Source organism: Oncorhynchus mykiss, chromosome 13 (genome assembly GCF_057628025.1).
Source record: "Oncorhynchus mykiss isolate SJ-2025 chromosome 13, ASM5762802v1, whole genome shotgun sequence".
Taxonomy (NCBI): domain Eukaryota; kingdom Metazoa; phylum Chordata; class Actinopteri; order Salmoniformes; family Salmonidae; genus Oncorhynchus; species Oncorhynchus mykiss.
In genome coordinates this window covers 84,095,004-84,113,326 of record NC_143034.1, presented here as the reverse complement: position 1 = coordinate 84,113,326, position 18,323 = coordinate 84,095,004, and the positions used below count along the sequence as shown (strand labels likewise).

The following is an 18,323-nucleotide window of genomic DNA, read 5'->3' as shown; positions in this document are numbered from 1 at the left end:
GAGAGAGGAATTGGAGATGATCCACCATCAGACCCCCCCCCCCCCTCAGCTTGAAGTGAGGACTCTGATCCCTTACCGTGGAAGTATCAGTGTTTTAATGTCACTGGAATATAAAGGCAACGTTGCCGCGACAGCGAAAGACTCAAGTTAAACGCTGTATATGTCGTGTCAAAGGGGAAATTACCTTTTGACGTCTCTTATTCCGCCATCTGTACCACTTCATCTCTCCAGACTGAACAGAGCCCTTCGTTCCAGTTCAATCAGCCCGTAACCACGCTAAGTAAACTTAAACTATACCTTCTCTATTGTGCAGTAGAGGTCAACATGGTACTAAACCTCTAGAACCCTTGACCCCCCCCACCTGAGCCCTAACCCCAGACTCAACACTGTGCTCTGTTAATAACAGGGAGGGAGGGGGGTATGTTATGGAAGGAGGAGAGAATAACATCGGAATCTGGCCTCTGGAGGCGGGGCTTGTACAGGAAGTTCTGCCATTCCGAAGCCCTTTACATCCAACCAGCTGTCATCTCCTCCTCTCCGTCCAGAACACTCACGATTCCAGAACACTCACGATTCCAGAACACTCACGATTCCAGAACACTCACGATTCCAGAACACTCACGATTCCAGAACACTCACAATTCCAGAACACACACTTCAGGAGCAGAGTTACATTTTGGTCACATAAAAATTCCAGCGATTCATAAACATGACAACAGCATAACCATTCAACAGAGAAGACCAAATCGTATATCTATATATTTTATATATATATATTTATAATATGACTGAACTAATGCATGACTCTCTCTCAGAGAGGAGCCTGTTTTCTGTAAATATAAACGCTCTTCATGCTGACAATGTACACATCACATACCATAACTACAATTCATCACATGAGGCTGTAACTGCTTGTTTAAGCTGTGACAGGACAGCCTAGCGACCAAGAGTTCTCCTCTGTAATGGAGTGGTCCTCTGTCCTTTAGTGGACAGAGGAGGATGGAGAGAGAGAGGAACGTTGTGCCTGCGGAGGGAAGGAGGAAGTCCTGAGGCAGGCTGCTTTGTCACGGGGACGGCCAGCTGTTGTCACGGTTACTCCAACATGGCGTCAAGCTGGTCGGCCAGGTCGTCAAACATGCTGCCGATGTCGTCAAGGATACTGACCGTCGTCTTCTCCTCTGCAACCCAACTACACACACACAGACACAAAACGAAGCATTGTGAGGATAATGCGTCTGTCTGGTATACTGTCTTTATCGGTTTTAATTGTACAGTAAATCAAGTTATTATATTCTATAGTAACCAAACGCAGCAGGTGTGAAAGAAAGGTCTGAAACTAGATCCCGCTACACACGGGTCTGAAACTAGATCCCCCTACTGGTGTGGAACTAGATCCCCAACATACGGGTCTGAAACTAGATCCCCCTACTGGTGTGGAACTAGATCCCCTACATACTGGTCTGAAACTAGATCCCCTAGATACTGGTCTGAAACTAGATCCCCTACACAATGGCCTGAGAAGACACCTCTACATACTGGTCTGAAACTAGATCCCCCTACATACTGGTCTGAAACTAGATCCCCTACATACTAGTCTGAAACTAGATCCCCTACACAATGGCCTGAAACTAGATCCCGCTACATACGGGTCTGAAACTAGATCCCCTACAAACTGGTCTGAAACAAGATCCCCATACATACTGGTCTGAAACTAGATCCCCTACACAATGGCCTGAAACTAGATCCCCTACATACTAGTCTGAAACTAGATCCCCTACACAATGGCCTGAGACTAGGACTCCCTACATACTGGCCTGAAACTAGATCTGCTACATACTGGTCTGAAACTAGTTCCCGCTACATACGGGTCTGAAACTAGATCCCCTACATACTGGCCTGAAACTAGATCTGCTACATACTGGTCTGAAACTAGATCCCGCTACATACGGGTCTGAAACTAGATCCCCCTACAAACTGGTCTGAAACTAGATCCCCCTACATACTGGTCTGAAACTAGATCCCCCTACATACTGGTCTGAGACTAGATCCCCTACATACTGGTCTGAAACTAGATCCCCCTACATACTGGTCTGAAACTAGATCCCCCTACTGGTCTGAAACTAGATCCGCTACATACTGGTCTGAAACTAGATCCCCTACTGGTCTGAAAGTAGATCCCCTACATACTGGTCTGAAACTAGATCCCCCTACATACTGGTCTGAAACTAGATCCCCCTACATACTGGTCTGAAACTAGATCCCCAAAATACTAGTCTGAAACTAGATCCCCTACAAACTGGTCTGAAACTAGATCCCTTGCATACTGGTCTGAAACTAGATCCCCAAAATACTAGTCTGAAACTACATCCTCCTACATACTGGTGTCAAACTAGATCCCCCTACATACTGGGCTGAAACTTGATCCCCCTATAACCTGGCCAGACACTAGATCCCAATACATACTGGTCTGAAACTCGATCCCCTATATGCTGGTCTGAAACTCGATCGCCTACACACTGGTGTGAAACTAGATCCCCTACACACTGGCCTGAAACTAGAGCCCCTACATACGGGTCTGAAACTAGATCCCCTACAAACGGGTCTGAAACTAGATCCCCATACATACTGGTCTGAAACTAGATCCCCTACAAACTGGCCTGAATCTAGATCCGCTATATACTGGTCTGAAACTAGATCCCCTACATACGGGTCTGAAACTAGATCCCCAACAAACTGGTCTAAAACTAGATCCCCATACATACTGGTCTGAAACTAGATCCCCTACAAACTGGTCTAAAACTAGATCCCCTACTAGATCCCCTACATACGGGTCTGAAACTAGATCCCCATACATACTGGTCTAAAACTAGATCCCCCTACATACTAGTCTGAAACTAGATCCCCTACATACTGGTCTGAAACTAGATCCCACTACATACTGGTCTGAAACTAGATACCCCTACATACTGGTCTGAAACTAGATAAACCTACATATTGATCTGAAAATAGATCCCCCGACATACTAGTCTGAAACTAGATACCCTACATACTGGTCTAAAACTAGATCCCCTACATACTGGTCTAAAACTAGATCCCCTACATACTGGTCTGAAACCAGATCCCCTACATACTCGTCTGAAACTAGATCCCCTACAAACTGGTCTGAAACTAGATACCCCTACATACTGGTGTGAAACTAGATACCCCTAGATACTGGTCTGAAACTAGATCCCCTACATACTAGTCTGAATCTAGATCCCCTACACAATGGCCTGAGACTAGGACCCCCTACATAATGGCCTGAAACTAGATCCGCTATATACTGGTCTGAAACTAGATCCCCTACATACTGGTCTGAAACTAGATCCCCTACAAACTGGTCTGAAACTAGATCTCTTACATACTGGTCTGAAACTAGATCCCCTACATACTGGTCTGAAACTAGATCCGCTACATATTGGTCTGAAACTAGATCCCCTGCTGGTCTGAAAATAGATCCCCTACATACTAGTCTGAAACTAGATCCCCTACATACTGGTCTGAAACTAGATCCCCCTACATACTGGTCTGAAACTAGATCCCCTACATACTGGTCTGAAACTAGATCCCCCACATACTGGTCTGAAACTAGATCCCCCTACATACTGGTCTGAAACTAGATCCCCCTGCATACTGGTCTGAAACTAGATCCGCTACATACTGGTCTGAAACTAGATCCCCCTACATACTGGTCTGAAACTAGATCCCCCTACATACTGGTCTGAAACTAGATCCGCTACATACTGGTCTGAAACTAGATCCCCCTACATACTGGTCTGAAACTAGATCCCCCTACATACTGGCCTGAAACTAGATCCCCTACATACTGGTCTGAGACTAGATCCCCTACATACTGGTCTGAAACTAGATCCCCTACATACTAGATCCCCCTACATACTGGTCTGAAACTAGATCCACCTAATTACTGGTCTGAAACTAGATCCCCTACAAACTGGTCTGAAACTAGATCCCCCTACATACTGGTGTGAAACTAGATACCCCTAGATACTGGTCTGAAACTAGATCCCCTACATACTAGTCTGAATCTAGATCCCTACACAATGGCCTGAGACTAGGACCCCCTACATACTGGCCTGAAACTAGATCCGCTATATACTGGTCTGAAACTAGATCCCCTACATACTGGTCTGAAACTAGATCCCCTACAAACTGGTCTGAAACTAGATCCCTTACATACTGTTCTGAAACTAGATCCCCTACACACTGGTCTGAAACTAGATCCCCCTACATACTGGTGTGAAACTAGATACTCCTAGATACTGGTCTGAAACTAGATCCCCTACAAACTGGCCTGAATCTAGATCCGCTATATACTGGTCTGAAACTCAATCGCCTACACAATGGCCTGAGACTAGATCCCCCTACATACTGGTCTGAAACTAGATCCACTACATACTGGCCTGAAACTAGATCCCCTACATACTGGTCTGAGACTAGATCCCCTACATACTGGTCTGAAACTAGATCCCCTACATACTAGATCCCCCTACATACTGGTCTGAAACTAGATCCCCTACAAACTGGTCTGAAACTAGAGCCCTTGCATACTGGTCTGAAACTAGATCCCTTGCATACTGGTCTGAAACTAGATCCTCCTACATACTGGTGTGAAACTAGATCCCCTACATACTGGTCTGAAACTAGATCCCCCTATAACCTGGTCTGTCACTAGATCCCCCTACATACTGGTCTGAAACTAGATCCACCACATACGGGCCTGAAACTAGATCCCCCTACATACTGGTGTGAAACTAGATCCCCCTACATACTGGTGTGAAACTAGATCCCCCTACATACTGGTCTGAAACTAGATCCCCCTAATTACTGGTCTGAAACTAGATCCCCCTACATACTGGTCTGAGACTAGATCCCCCTACATACTAGTCTGAAACTAGATCTCCTACACAATGGCCTGAGACTAGATTCCCCTACATACTGGTCTGAAACTAAATCCACTACATACGGGCCTGAAACTAGATCCCCTACATACTGGTCTGAAACTAGATCCCCTACAAACTGGTCTGAAACTAGAGCCCTTGCATACTGGTCTGAAACTAGATCCCTTGCATGCTGGTCTGAAACTAGATCCTCCTACATACTGGTGTCAAACTAGATCCCCTACATACTGGGCTGAAACTAGATCCCCCTATAACCTGGTCTGACACTAGATCCCCCGACATACTAGTCTGAAACTAGATCCCCTACATACTGGTCTAAAACTAGAACCCCTACATACTGGTCTGAAACTCGATCCCTTGCATACTGGTCTGAAACTAGATCCCTTGCATACTGGTCTGAAACTAGATCCCCCTACATACTGGTGTGAAACTAGATCCCCTACAAACTGGTCTGAAACTAGAGCCCTTGCATACTGGTCTGAAAGTAGATCCTCCTACATACTGGTGTCAAACTAGATCCCCCTACATACTGGGCTGAAACTAGATCCCCCTATAACCTGGTCTGTCACTAGATCCCCCTACATACTGGTCTGAAACTCGATCGCCTACACACTGGTGTGAAACTAGATCCCCTACACACTGGCCTGAAACTAGATCCCCCTACATACTGGTCTGAAACTAGATCCTCCCTACATACTCGTCTGAAACTAGATCCCCCTACATACTGGTCTGAGACTAGATCCCCTACATACTGGTCTAAAACTAGAACCACTACATACTGGTCTGAAACTAGATCCCCCTACATACTGGTGTGAAACTAGATCCCCCTACATACTGGTCTGAAACTAGATCCACTACATACGGGCCTGAAACTAGATCCCCTACATACTGGTCTGAGACTAGATCCCCTACATACTGGTCTGAAACTAGATCCCCCTACATACTGGTCTGAAACTAGATCCCCCTACATACTGGTCTGAAACTAGATCCCCCTACATACTGGTCTGAAACTATATCCCCCTACATACTGGTCTGAAACTAGATCCCCTAAATACTAGTCTGAAACTAGATCCCCTACACAATGGCCTGAAACTAGATCCCTTGCATACTTTTCTGAAACTAGATCCCACTACAAACTGCTCTGAAACTAGATCTCCCTACATACTGGTCTGAAACTAGATCCCCCGACATACTAGTCTGAAACTAGATCCCCTACATACTGGTCTAAAACTAGAACCCCTACATACTGGTCTGAAACTAGATCCCCCTACATACTGGTGTGAAACTAGATCCCCCTACATACTGGTCTGAAACTAGATCCCCCTAATTACTGGTCTGAAACTAGATCCCCCTACATACTGGTCTGAGACTAGATCCCCCTACATACTAGTCTGAAACTAGATCTCCTACACAATGGCCTGAGACTAGATCTCCCTACATACTGGTCTGAAACTAGATCCACCACATACGGGCCTCAAACTAGATCCCCCTACATACTGGTGTGAAACTAGATCCCCCTACATACTGGTGTGAAACTAGATCCCCCTACATACTGGTCTGAAACTAGATCCCCCTAATTACTGGTCTGAAACTAGATCCCCCTACATACTGGTCTGAGACTAGATCCCCCTACATACTAGTCTGAAACTAGATCTCCTACACAATGGCCTGAGACTAGATCCCCCTACATACTGGTCTGAAACTAGATCCACTACATACGGGCCTGAAACTAGATCCCCTACATACTGGTCTGAAACTAGATCCTCTACAAACTGGTCTGAAACTAGAGCCCTTGCATACTGGTCTGAAACTAGATCCTCCTACATACTGGTGTCAAACTAGATCCCCTACATACTGGGCTGAAACTAGATCCCCCTATAACCTGGTCTGACACTAGATCCCCCGACATACTAGTCTGAAACTAGATCCCCTACATACTGGTCTGAAACTAGATCCACTACATACGGGCCTGAAACTAGATCCCCTACATACTGGTCTGAGACTAGATCCCCTACATACTGGTCTGAAACTAGATCCCCCTACATACTGGTCTGAAACTAGATCCCCCTACATACTGGTCTGAAACTAGATCCCCCTAATTTCTGGTCTGAAACTAGATCCCCCTACATACTGGTCTGAGACTAGATCCCCCTACATACTAGTCTGAAACTAGATCCCTTGCATACTGGTCTGAAACTAGATCCCTTGCATACTGGTCTGAAACTAGATCCCCCTACATACTGGTGTGAAACTAGATCCCCTACAAACTGGTCTGAAACTAGAGCCCTTGCATACTGGTCTGAAAGTAGATCCTCCTACATATTGGTGTCAAACTAGATCCCCCTACATACTGGGCTGAAACTAGATCCCCCTATAACCTGGTCTGTCACTAGATCCCCCTACATACTGGTCTGAAACTCGATCCCCTACATACTAGTCTGAAACTAGATCTCCTACACAATGGCCTGAGACTAGATCCCCCTACATACTGGTCTGAAACTAGATCCACTACATACGGGCCTGAAACTAGATCCCCTACATACTGGTCTGAGACTAGATCCCCTACATACTGGTCTGAAACTAGATCCCCCTAATTACTGGTCTGAAACTAGATCCCCCTACATACTGGTCTGAAACTAGATCCCCCTACATACTGGTCTGAAACTAGATCCCCTAAATACTAGTCTGAAACTAGATCCCCTACACAATGGCCTGAAACTAGATCCCTTGCATACTTTTCTGAAACTAGATCCCACTACAAACTGCTCTGAAACTAGATCTCCCTACATACTGGTCTGAAACTAGATCCCCCGACATACTAGTCTGAAACTAGATCCCCTAAATACTGGTCTAAAACTAGAACCCCTACATACTGGTCTGAAACTAGATCCCCCTACATACTGGTGTGAAACTAGATCCCCCTACATACTGGTCTGAAACTAGATCCCCCTAATTACTGGTCTGAAACTAGATCCCCCTACATACTGGTCTGAGACTAGATCCCCCTACATACTAGTCTGAAACTAGATCTCCTACACAATGGCCTGAGACTAGATCCCCCTACATACTGGTCTGAAACTAGATCCACCACATACGGGCCTGAAACTAGATCCCCCTACATACTGGTGTGAAACTAGATCCCCCTACATACTGGTGTGAAACTAGATCCCCCTACATACTGGTCTGAAACTAGATCCCCCTAATTACTGGTCTGAAACTAGATCCCCCTACATACTGGTCTGAGACTAGATCCCCCTACATACTAGTCTGAAACTAGATCTCCTACACAATGGCCTGAGACTAGATCCCCCTACATACTGGTCTGAAACTAGATCCACTACATACGGGCCTGAAACTAGATCCCCTACATATTGGTCTGAAACTAGATCCCCTACAAACTGGTCTGAAACTCGATCGCCTACACAATGGTGTGAAACTAGATCCCCTACACACTGGCCTGAAACTAGATCCCCTACACACTGGCGTAAAACTAGATCCCCCTACATACTGGTCTGAAACTAGATCCCCCTAATTACTGGTCTGAAACTAGATCCCCCTACATACTGGTCTGAGACTAGATCCCCCTACATACTAGTCTGAAACTAGATCTCCTACACAATGGCCTGAGACTAGATCCCCCTACATACTGGTCTGAAACTAGATCCACCACATACGGGCCTGAAACTAGATCCCCCTACATACTGGTGTGAAACTAGATCCCCCTACATACTGGTGTGAAACTAGATCCCCCTACATACTGGTCTGAAACTAGATCCCCCTAATTACTGGTCTGAAACTAGATCCCCCTACATACTGGTCTGAGACTAGATCCCCCTACATACTAGTCTGAAACTAGATCTCCTACACAATGGCCTGAGACTAGATCCCCCTACATACTGGTCTGAAACTAGATCCACTACATACGGGCCTGAAACTAGATCCCCTACATATTGGTCTGAAACTAGATCCCCTACAAACTGGTCTGAAACTCGATCGCCTACACAATGGTGTGAAACTAGATCCCCTACACACTGGCCTGAAACTAGATCCCCTACACACTGGCGTAAAACTAGATCCCCCTACATACTGGTCTGAAACTAGATCCCCCTACATACTGGTCTGAAACTAGATCTACCTACATACTGGTCTGAAACTAGATCCCCTATTGGTCTGAAACTAGATCCCCTGCTGGTCTGAAACTCGATCCCCTACACACTGGTGTGAAACTAGATCCTCTACACACTGGCCTGAAACTAGATCCCTAAACATACTGGCCTGAAACTAGATCCCCCTACACACTGGCCTGAAACTAGATCCCTTAAACACTGGCATGAAACTAGATCCCCTACACACTGGTCTGAAACTAGATCCCACTACATACTGGCCTGAAACTAGATCCCCTACATACTATTCTGAAACTAGATCCCCTACGAAAATATTCCCGTTTTTGAGTATAAAGACATAAACACCAAACCATTCCACGTTGGCTCATTCAGAACCGCATGGCTTGAGAAATTGAAACCAATTGACTATTCATATGAGGATAAATACGAAGAGTCTGAAAATAGATCCCCCTACACAGTAGTCTGAAACTAGATCCCCCTGCATACCGGTCTGAAACTAGATCCCCCTGCATACTGGTCTGAAACTAGATCCCCTACATACTGGTCTAGCATCAGCATTGTGGATAACGTGTCTCCAATATTGGTTAGCATTGGGGATAATGTGTCTCCAATATTGATTAGCATTGGGGATAATTTGTCTCCAATATTGATTAGCATTATGGATAATGTGTCTCCAATATTGATTAGCATTATGGATAATGTGTCTCCAATATTGATCAGCATTATGGATCATGTGTCTCCAATATTGATTAGCATTGGGGATAATGTGTCTCCAATATTGATCAGCATTATGGATCATGTGTCTCCCATATTGATTAGCATTATGGATAATGTGTCTCCAATATTGATCAGCATTGGGGATAATGTGTCTCCAATATTGATCAGCATTGGGAATAATGTGTCTCCAATATTGATCAGCATTGTGGATAACGTGTCTCCAATATTGATTAGCATTGGGGATAATGTGTCTCCAATATTGATTAGCATTGGGGATAATGTGTCTCCAATTTTGATCAGCATTGGGGATAATGTGTCTCCAATATTGATCAGCATTGGGAATAATGTGTCTCCAATATTGATCAGCATTGTGGATAACGTGTCTCCAATATTGATTAGCATTGGGGATAATGTGTCTCCAATATTGATTAGCATTGGGGATAATGTGTCTCCAATTTTGATCAGCATTGGGGATAATGTGTCTCCAATATTGATCAGCATTGGGAATAATGTGTCTCCAATATTGATCAGCATTGTGGATAACGTGTCTCCAATATTGATTACCAATGGAGGAATTTGTATCTCCAATATTGATTAGCATTGGGGATAATGTGTCTCCAATTTTGATCAGCATTTTGGATAATGTGTCTCCAATATTAATCAGTATTGTGGATAATGTGTCTCCAATATTGATTAGCATTGGGGATAGTGTATATCCAATATTGATTGGCATTGGGGATAGTGTATATCCAATATTGATTGGCATTGGGGATAATGTATATCCAATATTGATTAGCATTGGGGATAATGTATATCCAATATTGATGTGTGTGTGTGTAGTAACTCACTCTTGTTCCTCTCGTATCTTGTCCTCTACAGCCTTTAAGGCAGCAGCCAATGACGCGCTCGTCTCCTCCAGCTTCTGATGCACAGACTCCGCCTCTGACATCACCACGCTGACCGCCGCCACTGTTCCCATGTCCACGGACACGCCCCCGATGGAGGAGCGGGGGGGTTTGATAGGTGGAGGGGTGGGTGTGAGGGGGGTGTGGGGACTCTGGGGGGTGAGTGGGGTATGGGGACTCTGGGCGGGAGGGGTGGGGGGTTTGAAGTTGGGGTTGGGGGAGGAGGAGTAGGGGGGGGAGGTGGGTGTGGTTATAGAGTGGAGGTGTTTGGTTGGTTTAGGGGCTGTGGGGGGAGGAGCCGGTTTGGGGGAGACTGGGGGAGGAATCTTCTTTGCTTCAACTGGGTAGAGAGGAAGGAGAGAGAGAGAGAGAGGTGTGAGAGAGAGAGGAAGGTGTGAGAGAGAGAGGAAGGTGTGAGAGAGAGGAAGGTGTGAGAGAGAGGAAGGTGTGAGAGAGGGAGAATAGCCGACAGACCTATAGGTGAGAACTTTACATTGAGAGCTGGGCATCAGTATTACATGCTAGTAAATCCCAGTGCAGGACAGTACCTGGGCTGCCGGGGGTGCCAGGTCCAGGCAGGGGGACTTTTCTAGAGGAGGAGTGTCTCCTCATCTGAGCCAGGACAGGTTTGGGGGAGACGGGGGGTTTGGGTTTCCTCACAGGGGTCACCGCTCCTCCCCCTTCTCCCCCCGCCACCACCCCTGGTCCTCCCAGGTCTGAGCTGTCCCTGAGAGGAGGCGTAGCCTGGATCGGACTAGGCTCCGCTTCTCCCGTCTCATACACCGGCCGGCGTTTAACGGTGGCGGTGCCGTTCTCGTACGGTATGGCTGGCCCCGGCTCCGGCCCGGTAACAGCCCCGGTGTTAGCGGCCCCGGTGTTAGCGGCCCCGGTGTGAACGGCCCCGGTGTTAGAGGCCCCGGTGTTAGAGGCCCATGTCTTGGAGGTCCCGGTGATGTCTGCGATGCCGCTCTCTGAGAAGCCCTCCGGCTCCTTGTCTCTGCTCTTGGGACGGCGCTTGACGGTGGAAGACTCTGTCAGGGTGAAACGCGACCCGTTGGGGTGAGGCTTGTTGCAGCGGGGACGCCGTTTCAGGGTTGCCGTGGCGTCGACCCGGGACAGCTCATCCTGGGGAAGGGAGAACACGCCGTCTCCATGGAGACCGTCTCCATCACCCTAGAGACAAACATAACGACACAGCTTATAAATAACAATATAAGATTTTTTGACCGTGCCTCCCCCCCAAAATAATATAATTGATCATTTTTCATGTACAGACACCATATCTCAGTGTTTTCATACAAATTCATAAAATTGTAAACGCTCACCTCTGTTTCTCCTTCTTCCTCTCCCTCTCCTCTCTGCCTCTTCACGGTCTGTTTCCTCTCAGCAGCAAACGGAAGGTTCTCGGCCGAACTACCGGAAGAAGGGGTGTGAGGAGACGAGGGGTGAGGAGACGAGGGGTGAGGGGAGGAGGGGGAGCGAGGGGAGGAAGGCAGCTGGGGTGTAGAAGGGAGAGGAGAGGGTTGGGGTGCGGTACACAGTGGTACGGGGGTAGGTCTGTCCCTCCTAGCTGCCGCGACCAGCTCAGTAACAGGACCACTGATGGTCCTACGGCGGTTCACCACCTCCCCGTCCAGACCAATGGCATCCCGCTGCTGACAAATCAAATCACATTGTAGTTGTCACATGCGATAGATACAACTAGATTAGATTTTACAGTGAAACGCTGACTGACGAGCCTCTCCCGAAGGTGCAGAGTTTAAAAAAATAAAATGGTAACATCAATAAAATACACACGAATGGAGCTATATACAGGAAGTACCAGATCAATGTGGAGCTATATACAGGAAGTACCAGATCAATGTGGAGCTATATACAGGAAGTACCAGATCAATGTGGAGCTATATACAGGAAGTACCAGATCAATGTGGAGCTATATACAGGAAGTACCAGATCAATGTGGAGCTATATACAGGAAGTACCAGATCAATGTGGAGCTACGTATATACAGGAAGTACCAGATCAATGTGGAGCTATATACAGGAAGTACCAGATCAATGTGGAGCTAAATACAGGAAGTACCAGATCAATGTGGAGCTATATACAGGAAGTACCAGATCAATGTGGAGCTATATACAGGAAGTACCAGATCAATGTAGAGCTATATACAGGAAGTACCAGATCGATGTGGAGCTATATACAGGAAGTACCAGATTGATGTGGAGCTATATATAGGAAGTACCAGATCAATGTGGAGCTATATACAGGAAGTACCAGTACCAGATCAATGTGGAGAAATATACAGGAAGTACCAGATCAATGTGGAGCTATATACAGGAAGTACCAGTACCAGATCAATGTGGAGCTACATACAGGAAGTACCAGATCAATGTGTAGCTATATACAGGAAGTACCAGATCAATATGGAGCTATATACAGGAAGTACCAGTACCAGATCAATGTGGAGCTATATACAGGAAGTACCAGTACCAGATCAATGTGGAGCTATATACAGGGAGTACCAGATCAATGTGGAGCTATATACAGGAAGTACCAGATCAATGTGGAGCTATATACAGGAAGTACCAGATCAATGTGGAGCTATATACAGGAAGTACCAGATCAATATGGAGCTATATACAGGAAGTACCAGTACCAGATCAATGTGCAGAGGTATGAGATATTTGAGGTAGATATGTACATGAAGGCAGGGTAAAGTGACTAGACAGGATAGATAATAATGAGGTATTTGAGGTAGATATGTACATGAAGGCAGGGTAAAGTGTCTAGACAGGATAGATAATAATAAGGTATTTGAGGTAGATATGTACATGAAGGCAGGGTAAAGTGTCTAGACATCAGGATAGATAATAATGAGGTATTTGAGGTAGATATGTACATGAAGGCAGGGTAAAGTGACTAGACATCAGGATAGATCATAATAAGGTATTTGAGGTAGATATGTACATGAAGGCAGGGTAAAGTGACTAGACATCAGGATAGATAATAATAAGGTATTTGAGGTAGATATGTACATGAAGGCAGGGTAAAGTGACTAGACATCAGGATAGATAATAATGAGGTATTTGAGGTAGATATGTACATGAAGGCAGGGTAAAGTGTCTAGACAGGATAGATAATAATAAGGTATTTGAGGTAGATATGTACATGAAGGCAGGGTAAAGTGACTAGACAGGATAGATAATAATAAGGTATTTGAGGTAGATATGTACATGAAGGCAGGGTAAAGTGACTAGACAGGATAGATAATAATAAGGTATTTGAGGTAGATATGTACATGAAGGCAGGGTAAAGTGACTAGACAGGATAGATAATAATAAGGTATTTGAGGTAGATATGTACATGAAGGCAGGGTAAAGTGACTAGGCATCAGGATAGATAATAATAAGGTATTTGAGGTAGATATGTACATGAAGGCAGGGTAAAGTGTCTAGACATCAGGATAGATAATAATGAGGTATTTGAGGTAGATATGTACATGAAGGCAGGGTAAAGTGTCTAGACATCAGGATAGATAATAATAAGGTAGTTGAGGTAGATATGTACATGAAGGCAGGGTAAAGAGACTAGACATCAGGATAGATAATAATAAGGTATTTGAGGTAGATATGTACATGAAGGCAGGGTAAAGTGACTAGACATCAGGATAGATAATAATGAGGTAGATATGTACATGAAGGCAGGGTAAAGTGACTAGACATCAGGATAGATAATAATAAGGTATTTGAGGTAGATATGTACATGAAGGCAGGGTAAAGTGACAGAGACAGACAGAGATAGTGACAGACAACGAGAGAAACATACAACACCTCCCCTACCTGCAGGAAGTTTCTCTGTATAGCCATGCCCTTGGCCCCGCCCCCGATAGAGGACATTTCCAACATGGCCGCTATGCTCCTCACGCTGCCCGCGCTCCCCGTATCCACGACGACCGTCTCCACGGATACACCCAGGTCGCTGGCCCGTCGCTGGGGGTTGTAGGGCACGCCCAGCAGCCCGTCAGCTGCGTGTGTGTGTGTCGGCGTGTGTGTGTCGGCGAGGTTGGAGTTCGAGATAGCTGAGCTGGAGCGTTTGGGAGGCGGAGGGGGCGGGCCTTTCTTCTTGGGTCGCAGGGCGATGGACTGTGATTGGCTGCGGTTGACGTTCTTGTCCTGGTTGCGTACGGAGTGGCTGCGGCTGACCCGGTGAGTCACCGTGGCGTATTTACCTGTACCGCCCCCTGCTAGCCTCCCTGGAGGGGCCACTCCTGTCCCCGCCCCTGCACCTCCACCCCCCCTCTCCTCCCCCTCCCCGTCAGACCCAGCGTAGCGGTTCAGACTGTTAGCTCGCTTCTTAAGGAGGGCCTCACCCGCCTCACCCATCTCTCCCCCGTCTCCCCCCTCAGCCTCCGGAGGCAGGCACAGGAGGGGAACAGACACCTGGGGGCTAGGCTGCGGCTGGAGGGTGCTCTCCTTCTCAATCCCCCTCTCTTTCTCCCTCTCAATCCCCCTCTCTTTCTCCCTCTCAATCCCCCTCTCTTTCTCCCTCTCCTTCTCCCTCTCCTCTTCCTCCGTCGGCTGGGCTGTAGGCTGAGATTGGGGAGTAGGTGTGGGTTGGTGCTGGGGCTGAGGACCAGGCTGGGGCTGAGGACCAGGCTGGGGCTGAGGACCAGGCTGGGGCTGAGGACTAGGCTGGGGCTGAGGACCAGGCTGAGGACCAGGCTGAGTCTGGGTGTTGTGAGTCCCGCGATGTGCGTTGGACAGGGGGTGAGAGCGGGGGGAACCAGGCCTCTCTCCTTGTATTAGCTGTGGGGAGGATTTGGGTTTGGCCTGCGGTGAGGGGCCCGGGGCGGAGGTGGAGGAGTGCAGGGGTTTCTTGGTGGGGGTGTGAGGGGGAGTGTAAGGGGGTGCCGGCATTGAGTGGGCGTGGGAGGGTGGGCGAGGTTTGGATGAGGCGCTGCCTCTCTGGCTCCCCTGGCTGGTCTGTCTCATGGTCCGAGCCTCCTTCTTAGGGGGCACTCCTCCTCCTCCTCCTCCTCTACCCCCTGGCCCTACTCCCTCCTCGGGGTCCTTGCTGAGGCTGCGGGTCCTTTGACCCTTGACCTCTGGGCTAGGCTGGATCAGCGCTGTCTGCAGCTCGGGGCTCAACTCGCTGTCCTGGAAGGTGCACAACTTGGGAGAAGTGACGATTTCTGGAGAGAGATGGAGAGATATATTACATATGATGGAGATATATATTACATATGATGGAGAGATATATTACATATGATGGAGAGAGATATTACATATGATGGAGAGAGATATTACATATGATGGAGAGATATATTACATATGATGGAGAGATATATTACATATGATGGAGAGAGAGATGGAGAGATATATTACATATGATGGAGAGATATATTACATATGATGGAGAGATATTACATATGATGGAGAGATATATTACATATGATGGAGAGATATATTACATATGATGGAGAGATATATTACATATGATGGAGAGATATATTACATATGATGGAGAGACAGATGGAGAGATATATTACATATGATGGAGAGATATATTACATATGATGGAGAGATATATTACATATGATGGAGAGATATATTACATATGATGGAGAGATATATTACATATGATGGAGAGATATATTACATATGATGGAGAGATATATTACATATGATGGAGAGATATATTACATATGATGGAGAGGGAGATGGAGAGAGATGAAGAGCAATGGAGAGAGAGAGATGAGAGAGATGAAGAGACATGGAGAGATGGAGAGACATGGAGAGATGAAGAGATGAAGAGAGATGGAATGACATTTACTCTCATGGGTAGCCAAAAATAACTATATCAAAGCCCACGCCCCTTAATAATAGGTCACACCTCCTGAAAATAACCTATGGATTACATTAAAATAAGAGCCAGCTGCTGGGTCAACCCGACTGATGGTTAAATGAACCCATGTTTGGTTATTCCGAACAACCCAAACGGCTGGGTCAAAATAACCCCTGTCACTACTTAACCAGCAAATAACACATTTTTTTTTTTTTTTTAAGGGTGTAATGTGAAATGATTCTATTGTGACCTCACCGTTGTCAGGGGGCCTGTTCTCTATGGACATCACTTCCTGCTGCTGTGTGATTGGTGGAGGCTTCTTCCTGGGGGAGCTCCGCCCCTCAGAGCCACGCTGCATCTCAGCCAATCGCTTCACAGCTAGCATCAGCTTCTTCTGGTGACCTAGTGGGGACAAACCACAACAAGATATGATATGAGATAATATTGTAAGGCGTCTAATGTATAATATGTATTTACTATAATTTCAGGAAGTGCAGTGTGTCACTACTTCACAGGAGAGGCATTTGAATGTTTTTTTTATGTATTTTTAATCAAAATGTGTTTTTTTTGGGAGGGGGGCATAAATGCCTTCTGAAACATGTGAACTTTCATGTGCCTTTAATAATGTCTCGGTAAGTGTCATCTAATAATGATACAATATTTATATAAAATATGTTTTATCTGGACACTTTCTTAGTTATGATATGGCTACTATGCAAATATGCGAGAAACCATTCCACTGTACCATTTACACCAGCTGTGTGCGTGTGACAAATAAATGTTGATTTTTGTGAAGAACAACATGAGACCTGTTAGTAACTGACCAGAAACCTGTTAGTAACTGACCTGAGACCTGTTAGTAACTGACCTGAGACCTGTTAGTTACTGACCTGAGACCTTGTTGTTGAGTTTTGTGAAGAGCAACATGACCTGCACCAAAGTCAGATTAGGATATAAACCAAGGACTAGATAAAGTGGTTGTTGTTTTTTTACCAGTACTGTTTGCTACTACTATCACAATTTATTTAGTCTTGAAATCGTTGGTTGTTTACTACACTACCGTACTCCCTCTTTTTAGCACATGGCCTCACATGTGAATCCTTAAGAAGGAGATAGGGTGGGGCTGAAGGCTTAAGAGGGTGTGAACAATGCTGAATGGGTGTAGACAAAGTAAAGCTCTCCAGTAGGTGTAGCAAAATATTCAAGGGTCATTTTCTCAAAAAAAAAAGTGGGGTTCCCAACGTTTATCAACTTTCAAAGCAGAATGACTTTCCCATTGTTCCTCAACTGTAGTGTCTGATATACCTGTAGCACTGAGTCTTTACTTTTGTGTTTTTTTTTTTTTTTTTTTTTTTTTTGTTGAGGTTTGTAACAGAGTTCAGGGGTCAGGTTGGTAGTAACAGAGTTCAGGGGTCAGGTTGGTAGTAACAGAGTTCAGGAGACTGGTTGGTAGTAACAGAGTTCAGGAGACTGGTTGGTTTGATCAGGGTAGGTTAGTAAGAGAGTTCAGGGGTCAGGTTGGTTTGATCAGGGGAGGTTAGTAACAGAGTTCAGGAGACTGGTTGGTAGTAACAGAGTTCAGGAGACTGGTTGGTTTGATCAGGGTAGGTTAGTAAGAGAGTTCAGGGGTCAGGTTGGTAGTAACAGAGTTCAGGGGTCAGGTTGGTTTGATCAGGGGAGGTTAGTAACAGAGTTCAGGGGTCAGGATGGTAGTAACAAAGTTCAGGGGTCAGGTTGGTTTGATCAGGGGAGGTTAGTAACAGAGTTCAGGGGTT

The 18,323-nt window shown here is 46.0% G+C and overlaps 1 protein-coding gene across 9 annotated transcripts in view; it reads right to left on the bottom strand.

The window, feature by feature from the left end:
- Window positions 1-748: 748 nt before the first annotated feature.
- The window catches only part of caskin1 (CASK interacting protein 1), a 137,197-nt gene continuing 119,622 nt past the window's right edge, over window positions 749-18,323 (bottom strand). For 8 of the 9 annotated variants that reach the window (XM_090194515.1, XM_090194513.1, XM_090194511.1 and 5 more), the window contains 6 exons: window positions 16,804-16,950; window positions 14,544-15,895; window positions 12,030-12,359; window positions 11,253-11,877; window positions 10,648-11,044; window positions 749-1,189 (listed from right to left, as the gene is read on the bottom strand). In XM_090194515.1, coding sequence (XP_090050641.1) covers window positions 1,093-1,189; window positions 10,648-11,044; window positions 11,253-11,877; window positions 12,030-12,359; window positions 14,544-15,895; window positions 16,804-16,950 — 2,948 coding nt within the window. In that variant the 3' untranslated portion in view covers window positions 749-1,092. The remainder of the gene's footprint in view (window positions 1,190-10,647; window positions 11,045-11,252; window positions 11,878-12,029; window positions 12,360-14,543; window positions 15,896-16,803; window positions 16,951-18,323) is intronic. The other variant, XM_090194512.1, reaches the window with a different exon arrangement.